General features: G+C 45.4%; 1 protein-coding gene across 1 annotated transcript in view; it reads left to right on the top strand.

Annotated features, from left to right (window-relative positions):
• Positions 1-12,481, top strand: part of LOC136447026 (transformation/transcription domain-associated protein-like) — a 51,859-nt gene that overhangs the window by 28,988 nt on the left and 10,390 nt on the right. Inside the window, exons 45-62 of the mRNA XM_066445695.1 lie at positions 1,032-1,151; positions 1,525-1,644; positions 1,996-2,088; positions 2,360-2,482; positions 2,861-2,917; positions 3,433-3,500; positions 3,806-3,917; positions 4,170-4,322; positions 4,426-4,479; positions 4,538-4,636; positions 4,931-5,032; positions 5,979-6,100; positions 8,464-8,617; positions 9,424-9,531; positions 9,884-9,957; positions 10,261-10,360; positions 10,790-10,831; positions 11,648-11,710. Of these exons, the coding sequence (XP_066301792.1) occupies positions 1,032-1,151; positions 1,525-1,644; positions 1,996-2,088; positions 2,360-2,482; positions 2,861-2,917; positions 3,433-3,500; positions 3,806-3,917; positions 4,170-4,322; positions 4,426-4,479; positions 4,538-4,636; positions 4,931-5,032; positions 5,979-6,100; positions 8,464-8,617; positions 9,424-9,531; positions 9,884-9,957; positions 10,261-10,360; positions 10,790-10,831; positions 11,648-11,710 (1,764 nt within the window). The remainder of the gene's footprint in view (positions 1-1,031; positions 1,152-1,524; positions 1,645-1,995; positions 2,089-2,359; positions 2,483-2,860; positions 2,918-3,432; positions 3,501-3,805; positions 3,918-4,169; positions 4,323-4,425; positions 4,480-4,537; positions 4,637-4,930; positions 5,033-5,978; positions 6,101-8,463; positions 8,618-9,423; positions 9,532-9,883; positions 9,958-10,260; positions 10,361-10,789; positions 10,832-11,647; positions 11,711-12,481) is intronic.

Below are 12,481 nucleotides of genomic sequence, written 5' to 3'. Positions count from 1 at the left end.
TATGGCCACTGTTTTGTTCTACAGATTTGGATTCATTATGTGTTATTTGGATTATTATAGAAGTGAAGGAAATTATTGCCTTACTTATTTTCCTTTATTGTTACTAAGATGATTCTGTACTCACCACTGTTAACTGTCCTCTGTTAAGGTGCACTTGTAAACACAATATAACTTTTGTGTAATAAATATGTGCTTTTCTAGTTTTATGTCTGAAAATTGGTACTCAATTGTACCAAATCTATGACAGTAGGTACAAGAGGTTACAGTTGCTGGACAAAAGTTACAACTGTACTCCATTCTGTGATTCATTGGAGCCGAAAAGTTTCCCTGTTGTTAATGGTTTGATTGATAGTGACATAGAATTGTTGCCATATACGTTGATGATGGTTAGACATCCAGGTAGTAAGATACACCAAAAATAGTTACCGTACTCAAGCAAATGGATAAAATTTCAAATTTTTATGCAGTTGCTTGAGTAACTATTTTTGGTGTATTGTTGCCATACCTTCATTGACAATTTCTTGTTGCCATGGTTTGACAGTTGCCATGGTTTGGCAGTTGCCATGGTTTGACAGGTGATAATGGTGTGATTGACAGTTGCAATGGTTTGATTGACAGCTTCCATGGTTTGACAGTTGCCATGGTTTGATTGACAGGTGATAAAGGTGTGATTGACAGTTGCCATGGTTTGATTGTCAGGTTATAAAGGTGTGATTGACAGCTGCCCTGGTTTGATTGACAGTTTCCATGATTTTACAGTTGACATGGTTTGATTGACAGATGATAAAGGTGTGATTGACAGCTGCCCTGGTTTTGATTGACAATTTCCATGATTTGACAGTTGCCATGGTTTGATTGACAGGTGATAAAGGTGTGATTGACAGCTGCCGTGTTTGATTGACAGGTGACAAAGGTGTGATTGACAGCTGCCCTGTTTGATTGAGAGGTGATAAAGGTGTGATTGACAGATGCCCTGTTGGATTGACAGGTTTTAGAGGTGTAATTGATGGCTTCCCTGGTTTGATTGACAGGTGATAAAGGTGTGCGCGGCGATCATCCACATGTTCCACACGATCCCGGCCGCCTCCATCAAGATGATCGACCCGCTGGTGACCTTGGTGCTGAAGGCCGAGCGCGCCCTGCTGCTCGAGGTACGGAACACGTCTTCTCCAGATTTTACTGTTCCTTAAGTCTCGTGGTGGTGCTTCTATATCATTGCTGTGCTAAGATGTTTTACATGAAGTTATTCTCCATCCCTTAGCCCTGATGATAAAAGGGGTTTAGTACAAGTGTGTTTTGTGTGCCAGAAATGCTGTGTGGGAAGCTTGTTCGAAACCAACTGTAGAAGATGTACCACACTATCAAACTGTTCCAGTGAAAATGCAGTAGCAAGTTTGTTCCAACTTATTCCAAACTTGTGATGAAACAGATGTCATAAAGGCAGTTCACAACACTACAGAGATCTTTGCTAACTTACATGTACTTGATTTCTGTACTAAATGATACATCCTGTCTCCCCCCCAGATTGGAAGTCCGTTCCGAGACCCCCTGCTGAAGTTCCTTCTGCGCTACCCTGCCCAGTCTGTGGACCTGTTCATCCAAGAGGCGCATCTCAAGGAGCCGCAGACCAACAGGACTTTCACTGTAAGGAACCTTCAACTTTCACTTTCAGGCAGATAATCCAGACCAATTGGATTCTTACGGTATTGTCAGTCTTGACTCTGTCATACTTTGTCGTTCTGGGATTTTATTTATACAGAAACTTCAAACTTTCAAATGATATGCAGTGTTATGGGGTACTGGAGTAAGGAGACTTACAAAAAAATAATGTGCTCGTAAACTATGCCTTTATTTTTGTCTCACATCCGTGAATAGTTTCATCAGGTTGGTAAGTCACTGAATAAAAGAGTTTTTTATTCAACTATGCCTTTTTTCTTAGATATTACCGTAGGCTTAGTTTACACTTGAAACTGATTTTGTTTGTTATTTCTCCAGGCGATGCTGAAGAGAGAAGAAGCCAAACCGTTCCGCGAGGTTATTCAGGCGAACCCTCTCAAACTGGCCAACTTGGCCCTGAGCACGGTCAAGGTAAAACCGAGAAGAAACTTTCTTAAAACTTTCATTTTACTCCATTTATTCTACTAGGAATCAGCAATATTTTAGATGTTTGCCTAATTCTGCTTAATTTTGTTTGTATAATATGTATCTAATCAACAGTAATTGTTGTCATACATGTACTTTATCAGTTTGGGCAGGCTTCTGAAAAAACACAACGTTTCTGTCGTCCTCTTCATTTGCTTATTCTATGCTGTTGCTAAAGGATTATTTTTCTTTTTTTTCTTTCGTGCACACCCTCCAGGGTGGGTTGCGACCCGGGAGCCCCAACTACCTGACCCAGCAGGAGCTGCAGTACCAGGCCATCCTGATCTACAGCATCCTGGTCAAGCACGACCCGGCCTGGCTCAGCAAACACCCCATGCTGGTAAGTCACAACCCAGCCTGGTCAAGGCCATGGTCCAACCCAGCCTGGGTCAGTAAACGTCCCATGCTGGTAAGTCATGACCCGGCCTGGCTCAGCAAGCACCCCATGCTGGTAAGTTATGACCCGGCCTGGGTTAGTAAACATCCCATGCTGGTAAGTCACGACCCAGCCTGGGTCAGCAAGCACCCGTGTTGGTAGGTAACGAGCCAGTCTGGGTCAGTAAAAGTGGGATTTTTATTCATTTATCAGACTTTTAAAGTTTTGTTAGATTTTTGTAACTTTCGATTTGTCTTTTACAGACATAAGCTGGAGTAGACTTATGTAGAAAGGCCTCAGAATTGTGGTTCCTTAAAGTAAAGTAGCTGTTGTTCCTTCCAGATGAGCCACCTGAAGCAGATCTGGATCTCAGACGACTTCCAGGAGAAACACAGCAAGGTAAGGACTGTCCAGCAGCGCCACCTAGCAGAACTCAGCAGTACTGCATCGCCACCTGGCAGAACTCAGCAGTACTGCACTACCACCTGCACCGCCACCTGGCAGAACTCAGCAGTACTGCACCGCCACCTGGCAGAACTCAGCAGTACTGCACCGCCACCTGGCAGAACTCAGCAGTACTGCACTGCCACCTGGCAGAACTCAGCAGTACTGCACTGCCACCTGGCAGAACTCAGCAGTACTGCACTGCCACCTGGCAGAACTCAGCAGTACTGCACTGCCACCTGGCAGAACTCAGCAGTACTGCACCGCCACTTGGCAGAACTCAGCAGTACTGCACTGCCACCTGGCAGAACTCAGCAGTACTGCACTGCCACCTGGCAGAACTCAGCAGTACTGCAAGCAATGCTTACCGACTGTTTTGTTGTTGCATACACTAAAGTAAACTTGTGTTTTAGAATTGTTAGCTATTAGTCCAGTCTCTAAGACCCCCATGACTTGTTTTGTTTCTTAAGGAGCAGCTGAGCATCTCCTACTGGCGGGAACCCAAGCTACTGGTGAAGTGCCTCCTCAGCTGCGTCAAGTAAGCACAACTTCTCATGCATCTCCTGTCAGAAATATCTCATACAACTAGGACGGCATTCCTAACAGCTCTGTTTGCAGTCTTTCCATCATAGACTTAAAATGCCTTGCATAAACTTCTTTTGGTTGCCATGATGATTGTTATCATAGTGGCTGTTCCCACGACAACCGTTTATATGATGACAGTTGCCATGATGACTGTTGTCATAACTATTGTTACCATGACCACTGTTGCCATGACCACTACATCTGCCATGACCACTGTTGCCATGACCACTGTTGCCATGACGACCGTACCCCCTGCAGGCAGAATCCCGGGGAGGTTGAGCTGCTGTTCCAGCTGCTGAGGGCGTTCACCCTGCGCTTCATCTCCAACTTTCACTTTCTCAAGACATTCCTGGAGGAGGAGCTCTACAAGGTACTTTCACTTCTTCAATACTTTCACTTCTTCAATACTTTCACTTTTATAGACTTTCATGTTGAATTTTGCAAGTTTCTTTGATCATTTTCAAACAGTTCTGAACTTAAGAAAGAACTTTCACATTTGTAATCTTTGTATGCTTTTGTGGATAAGGAATCTTCCAGTGCACTTTCACTTTGCTCAATTACTTTAAAGCAAGCCGCTCCACAAGGACCCGCAGGTAACGAAACCTCCTTCCCGTGTCTCCAGGTGACCAGCATCGACCAGAAGCGGACGGTGTTCCTGGAGTTCGTGAAGCTGTTCCACGATCAGAACTTTCCCCAGGAGCTGAAGGCGAAGGCCCTGCAGCACATCCTGATCCCCATGTTCAGCACCGCCTTCCAGAACGGAGAGGGAGAGAAGGTAGGGTTCTGTAGAGTTCTACAGAGTTGTACAGAGTTTTTTATAGGGTTCTCTATAGAGTTTCTATGGGGTTGTACAGAGTTATCTAAGCCTAACCCTGCAGCACATCCTGATCCCCATGTTCAGCACCGCCTTCCAGAACGGGGAAGGGGAGAAGGTAGAGTTCTATAGAGTTCTACAGAGTTCTACAGAGTTTTCTATAGGGTTCTCTATAGAGTTTCTATGGAGTTGTACAGAGTTATCTCAGCCTAACCCTGCAGCACATCCTGATCCCCATGTTCAGCACCACCTTCCAGAACGGGGAGGGGGAGAAGGTACGGTTCTGTAGAGTTCTACAGAGTTTTCTATAGAGTTCTACAGAGTTCTACAGTTTTCTATAGAGTTGTACAGAGTTCTACAGAGTTCTATAGAGTTCTACAGAGTTTTTAGTTCTATAGAGTTCTACAGAGTTTTCTATAGAGTTGTACAGAGTTTTGCACAGGGTTTCCTACAGAGGTTTCCATGGAGATCCACAGAGGTTTCTATAGAGTTCAATCAAGTTTTCAATAGAGTTCTAAAAAGTTTTCTGTGGAGCCTTATAGCTATATGATACACCTGTGTATTCCCAGCTGATCGGAGGCCCCCCGACTCCAGAGTCTGACGATGAGACAAACCTGATCAGTGTGTTCATCAACAAGGTCATCGACCCCGAGAATCCCTATGGACACACGGTACAAGTCGCATCACACACACAGGCTTTTTCATCCTTTATTTCCTTTTTGAAATTATTTGGAAAGTTTTTTAAAATAATTTTTTATTCTTAAATTTTTTTTGAATTTGTAGAATGTTTTTCAAATTTTCTTTGTTGATTGATGACACCAACGTTTCATTTTCCTTACTTTCTTATTATCTAAAAAACAAATTCTCATTTTAGATTTTATTAACTTCAAAAGATTAAAAACAAATTTTCACCAACTTTTGTTTCGTCGTGTATTTTGTGATTGTGATTTGTAATGTTTGTGATTTAAAGACTGATATGCTAATTTTCTGTTTTAATCAAATTGATGGCTAAGAGCAAAGATCTTGTACACTGAAAATTCTGTACGCATACATTTTCCTGGACTGTGATGAATTTTCATTGAAGACTTTATTATCATCATTATTGCTAGATTCTTGGTTTAAATGTTGGATGAGAACCATGAAGTTGAATTGGTGAAGCCATAGCTCTGCACACCCTTAGCTGGTGTCTGACTGTGTTCTCTGCTACATGTAGCTCTGCATGTCCGATGGTTCTTCCTGGTGTTGGTACTGTAAATGCATTCAAGTTCACGTGGTTTTGTATTTCGCGCTTAAGGGAAAATGGAGTGTTTGCGGTGGTTTTAAGTTTGCAGGGAACTGGTCGCTGCAAATATAAAACTACCGCTAACATTTCTGCATTTACAGTATACTATAAATCTTCCACCACTTTGTGACACAACGAATATGTATTTCCAATTTGCATTCCTACACTGTACTAGAGAATTCTTTCAACTGTAAATCTAAAACATTGCAAAGATGAATTGAATAATAGTGTTCTGTTCAGTGAAAGATTGTGACTCCCCTGCTATATTTCCTGTACTATCCCTGTCTGCTTGGGTGCCTCCCCCCCTGTAAACGCTGGCTTGCCCCTCCCTACAGTCTCGAGGCCAACCCAGCACCTTAGTGCTCTCCCACCAGGACGCCGTGAGGATCCTTCTACTGCAGTTCTCAGCGCTACTGGTGGAGCAGGCTTCTCCCCACATCCACGACGCAGCGAACAAGTGAGTAGTAAACAAACAAACAAACAAACAAACAAACAAACACACACCTTAGTGCTCTCCCACCAGGACGCAGTGAGGATCCTTCTACTGCAGTTCTCGGCTCTACTGGTGGAGCAGGCTTCTCCCCACATCCACGACGCTGCAAACAAGTGAGTAGTAAACAAACAAACAAACAAACAAACAAACAAACAAACACACACACCTTGGTGCTCTCCCACCAGGACGCGGTGAGGATCCTTCTACTGCAGTTCTCGGCTCTACTGGTGGAGCAGGCATCTCCCCACATACACGACGCAGCAAACAAGTGAGTAGTAAACAAGTAAACAAACAAACAAACAAACAAACAAACAAACACACACACACACACCTTGGTGCTCTCCCACCAGGACGCAGTGAGGATCCTTCTACTGCAGTTCTCGGCTCTACTGGTGGAGCAGGCTTCTCCCCACATACACGACGCAGCAAACAAGTGAGTAGTAAACAAACAAACAAACAAGCAAACACAAACACACACACACACACCTTGGTGCTCTCCCACCAGGACGCTGTGAGGATCCTTCTACTGCAGTTCTCGGCTCTACTGGTGGAGCAGGCGTCTCCACACATACACGACGCAGCAAACAAGTGAGTAGTAAACAAACAAACAAACAAACAAACAAACACACACACCTTGGTGCTCTCCCACCAGGACGCAGTGAGGATCCTTCTGCTGCAGTTCTCAGCTCTACTGGTGGAGCAGGCTTCTCCCCACATACACGACGCAGCAAACAAGTGAGTAGTAAACAAACAAACAAACAAACAAACACACACACACACACCTTGGTGCTCTCCCACCAGGACGCAGTGAGGATCCTTCTACTGCAGTTCTCGGCTCTACTGGTGGAGCAGGCGTCTCCCCACATCCACGACGCAGCAAACAAGTGAGTAGTAAACAAACAAACAAACACAGCCACAATGGTGTCAACAAGTGAGTGACAAACAAATACATCCTACAATGTACATTGTTAAGTGAGTAGAAGTTTTGGTAGTATAGTTTTGTGAAGTTTTATTATGATACTACAAGTTTAAACAGACTCAATGCTTCTTGTTTCAACAAAGTGCAGTTCAAAAACATTGAAATAATAATAGAAACATTGTTTTTGCATGAGGAGTTTTTAAGCATATTTTAAACAGGAGACAAGGAAACAAACTGCAGCTGGTTAGCGTTAGGGTGGGGTTAGCGTTAGGTTAGGGTAAGGTTAGGGTAAGGGTTAAAGCAGGTTTAGGAAGATAAACATTCCGTGCCCATTGTGCCCCAGGAGACAAGGAAACAAACTGCAGCTGGTTAGGGTAGGGTTAGCGTTAGGTTTAGGGTTGGGTTAGGAAGATAAACACTCCGTGCCCATTGTGCCCCAGGAGACAAGGAAACAAGCTGCAGCTGGTTAGGGTAGGGTTAGCGTTAGGTTTAGGGTTGGGTTAGGAAGATAAACACTCCGTGCCCATTGTGCCCCAGGAGACAAGGAAACAAACTGCAGCTGGTTAGGGTAGGGTTAGCGTTAGGTTTAGGGTTGGGTTAGGAAGATAAACATTCCGTGCCCATTGTGCCCCAGGAGACAAGGAAACAAACTGCAGCTGGTTAGGGTAGGGTTAGCGTTAGGTTTAGGGTTGGGTTAGGAAGATAAACACTCCGTGCCCATTGTGCCCCAGGAGACAAGGAAACAAGCTGCAGCTGGTTAGGGTAGGGTTAGCGTTAGGTTTAGGGTTGGGTTAGGAAGATAAACACTCCGTGCCCATTGTGCCCCAGGAGACAAGGAAACAAACTGCAGCTGGTTAGGGTAGGGTTAGCGTTAGGTTTAGGGTTGGGTTAGGAAGATAAACATTCCGTGCCCATTGTGCCCCAGGAGACAAGGAAACAAACTGCAGCTGGTTAGGGTAGGGTTAGCGTTAGGTTTAGGGTTGGGTTAGGAAGATAAACACTCCGTGCCCATTGTGCCTCAGGAGACAAGGAAACAAACTGCAGCTGGTTAGGGTTAGGATAGGTTAGGTTAGGTTAGGGTTAGGAAGATAAACACTCCGTGCCCATTGTGCCCCAGGAGACAAGGAAACAAACTGCAGCTGGTTAGGGTAGGGTTAGCGTTAGGTTTAGGGTTGGGTTAGGAAGATAAACATTCCGTGCCCATTGTGCCTCAGGAGATATGGAAACAAACTGCAGCTGGTTAGGGTAGGGTTAGCGTTAGGTTTAGGGTTGGGTTAGGAAGATAAACATTCCGTGCCCATTGTGCCCCAGGAGACAAGGAAACAAACTGCAGCTGGTTAGGGTAGGGTTAGCGTTAGGTTTAGGGTTGGGTTAGGAAGATAAACATTCCGTGCCCATTGTGCCCCAGGAGACAAGGAAACAAGCTTCGGCGGCTCATGACGTTCGCCTGGCCGTGCCTCCTGCCGAAGAACTGTGTGGACCCGGCCACCAAGTACCACGGACACCTGCTGCTGTCTCACATCATCGCCAAGTTCGCCATCCACAAGAGGATCGTACTGCAGGTTTGTGTACCGTAGTTGTTAACTGGTGTAGTCATGTAGTTATGATTCTTATCATAACTACATCTAAGTCATCTGTCAAAGAAAACTAAGGTTAGCTGGCCATGCTTGGCACAGGAAAGGAGAGATTATAAGTGATGTTCTCCTATGGACTCTTAACACACGGTCAGGCCAGGGTGTGGTGTGAACTAGAAGTATTACCTGGAACTATGGAGGATCAGGAGGGATGGGGGGAAAGGGCCAATAGTGTTTGGGGAGAGCCACACCCTGCGCACGTTAAAGAACCCACCACACCTTTCGAAAAAGAGTAGGGGCATGCCCCGGTGTGCGATGGTCCAAATCTTACAGTCTGGTCTGGGATGACATCTTGAAAAGGTGACAGTCACCTGTTATGTCAATCCTTCCACAAATGTGGTAAATCGAAATAAATAAATGAATAAAAAGTATTGGTGTAACTAGCTCGTCAAGATGAGATGATGAAATTGATGAAAATTCAAAAACTCAAAAATCAACATAGTAAGCCATTAGTTCAAAAGTCCAGCATGCAGTACTGGTATTCAGGACTGAGGACACATCCAGATCCTTACACAGGCTCAGCTTTTACATTCTGTGCTTAAATAGTTGTCGTTTCTCCCTTACCCTAGGTGTTCCACAGCTTACTGAAGGCCCATGCTCTGGAGGCCAGGAAGGGTTAGAGTTAGAGTTCGGTACTGTGTGACTAAAACGTTCCTGTTGTTTTGCAGGTGTTCCACAGCCTACTAAAAGGCCCATGCTGTACTTACATAGTTGTCGTTTCTCCCTTACCCTAGGTGTTCCACAGCTTACTGAAGGCCCATGCTCTGGAGGCCAGGAAGGTGGTACAACAGGCCCTGGAGATCCTCACTCCAGCCATGCCTGCTCGCATGGAGGACGGAAATGTAAGAACTTCAAACTTTTTTTTACAATTCAAAACCTTTTTCAGTAACTGACATGTCGAGCAATAACCGATGGTATTCAAACTCTGCACCTTGTGGTTCATAAGCATGGTCGTTGTCACTGCTATCATGGTTGTTTTTGAATCACTCTAAGAGGGCCTGCATGCCCCTTTTACGTAGAGCGTAATCGGCCGTAGGGGGGGCTTTCTAAATTTAGTGTAGAGCGTAGGGAGGTTTTCTGAATTTAGCGTATTTCGTAGCCGGCCCTCCGAATTTAGCGTAGAGCGTTGTCGGGACCCCCCCATGCAGGCCCTCCTCTAATAATTATAAGTGATTGTTTTTCGGTTGTCCCCAGGCCATGCTGACCCACTGGACCAAGAAGATCATAGTAGAGGAGGGACACACGGTGGCCCAGCTGGTGCACATGCTGTAAGTACATATAACATTCTATATAATCTACACACAGTCTCACACCCGTACACACACACACACACACACACACACTCGCACGTACGTACATGCCACATATTAATGCATGTCAGCCCACAGTGGCACAACTGGTGCACATGCTGTAAGGAACATTTTACACTCCCTTTTTCTGAGTGTTTCTGTCTTCTATATGTCTAGATTTTTCTAATGTACATGCTGTAAGTTACCACATTTGTGCCTCATAGATGGTTGTTAGAGGTCAGTCAACAAGAATGGTTAACCCCATGTTACAAAATTTTCCAGCCAACTGCTGGTGCGACACTACAAGGTGTACTACCCCGTCAGGCACCACCTGATCCAGCACATGGTCAGCTCCATGCAGAGGCTGGGATTCACCCCAAGTGTAAGTTCACTTCTCAACATCGTATAGTTTGATACTTCAGACTGTTCTAAAACCTGACTGCACCAATAGAGTTGCTTTTTAGCACATCAATATCATAGATCTGTATTCCGTAGCCGATGCAATTTTCTGCCCATTTACACAAGCGGTTTGTATAACCTATATTGATAACACTCTTTGTAGCATTACTGATGGCGCGGTCGCATTGGCCGTACAGTTTTGATGTCGTTGAATTTTCAAATAGGCTATTAGAGAAGCAACCACTGACAAGGATCTAAGACAGACTTATCGGTTACAAGCTTAAGACAGCTGGATTTTTGTACGACACATGTAGGACTGTGCCAACAATGCCTCGAGTTTGCTATTGTTTGACAATCGATGATGATTGTATGAATGTGATCAGACCCTAAAGCATAAGCTGTTTCCCTCCAGGCGTCCATCGAGCACCGCCGGCTGGCTGTTGAGCTGTGTGAGGTCATCGTGAAGTGGGAGATGCACACTAAACATTCCTGTGTCTTTCTGTCATTAAACATTCCTGTGTCTTTCTGTCCCCCCCCCACACACACACAGGCGTCCATCGAGCACGGGTGGCTGGCCGTGGAGCTGTGTGAGGTCATCGTGAAGTGGGAGATGCACACTAAACATTCCTGTGTCTTTCTGTCATTAAACATTCCTGTGTCTTTCTGCCCGCCCCCCCCCCCCCACACACACAGGCGTCCATCGAGCACCGCTGGCTGGCTGTTGAGCTGTGTGAGGTCATCGTGAAGTGGGAGATGCACACTAAACATTCCTGTGTCTTTCTGTCATTAAACATTCCTGTGTCTTTCTGTCCCCCCCCCCCCCACACACACAGGCGTCCATCGAGCACCGCCGGCTTGCCGTTGAGCTGTGTGAGGTCATCGTGAAGTGGGAGATGCAGACTAAACATTCCTGTGTCTTTCTGTCATTAAACATTCCTGTGTCTTTCTGTCCCCCCCCCCCCCCCACACACACAGGCGTCCATCGAGCACCGCCGGCTTGCCGTTGAGCTGTGTGAGGTCATCGTGAAGTGGGAGATGCACACTAAACATTCCTGTGTCTTTCTGTCCCCCCCCCCCCCCCCACACACACACACAGGCGTCCATCGAGCACCGCCGGCTGGCCGTTGAGCTGTGTGAGGTCATCGTGAAGTGGGAGATGCACACTAAACATTCCTGTGTCTTTCTGTCCCCCCCCCCCCCCCCCCCCCCCCCCCCCACACACACACAGGCGTCCATCGAGCACCGCCGGCTTGCCGTTGAGCTGTGTGAGGTCATCGTGAAGTGGGAGATGCAGAGAGTCAAGGATGAGCAGGAGCAGCAGACAGAGGGAGAGGTGAGGCGTTCGGGACATTCCTTGGGCAACCATCTACAATGTACATGCAAAATAATGATTATATATAATTATAGTTAGTAGATGACACAAATTAAAGCTCTCAAACAGTAGAGTATTACAACAATAGGAGCAGCAGACCGAGGGAGAAGTGAGGCGTTCGGTACATTCCTGGGGCAAACATCTACAATGTACATGCAAAATAATGATTATATATTATTATAGTTAGTAGATGACACAAATTAAAGCTCTCAAACAGTAGAGTATTACAACAATAGGAGCAGCAGACAGGGAGAGGTGAGGCGTTCGGTACATTCCTGGGGCAAACATCTACAATGTACATGCAAAATAATGATTATATATAATTATAGTCAGTAGATGACACAAATTAGAGCTCTCAAACAGTAGAGTATTACAACAATAGGAGCAGCAGACCGAGGGAGAGGTGAGGCGTTTATCACTAACTTCTGAGTCCATGATATTCCCAATAAGTTTGATATTTGTATACTAGGTCTATGAGTACCCTGGTGATATGAATAGCCAAACTACATGTACCAGCAGGAGTGCAGGCTCTCTCTTCCAGTGGTAGTTTGATGTTTTTCAAGTATAAGCAAGCTCACAGTTTGAAGTGTGCATGAGCAGTGTGATGCATTTTGGGTGATATGTCACAGTTGAACGCCCTTAGCCGTGCTTTAGGTATAGCTGGGGGCCCTCAACTTTGACATACTACCCACACTGCATCACACTCCACGTGTGCACTTCAAGTTCAACCCT

Source organism: Branchiostoma lanceolatum, chromosome 13 (genome assembly GCF_035083965.1).
Source record: "Branchiostoma lanceolatum isolate klBraLanc5 chromosome 13, klBraLanc5.hap2, whole genome shotgun sequence".
Taxonomy (NCBI): Eukaryota; Metazoa; Chordata; class Leptocardii; order Amphioxiformes; family Branchiostomatidae; genus Branchiostoma; species Branchiostoma lanceolatum.
Note: the sequence above shows the minus strand (reverse complement) of the source record. Positions and strands in the feature narration are given on the sequence as shown.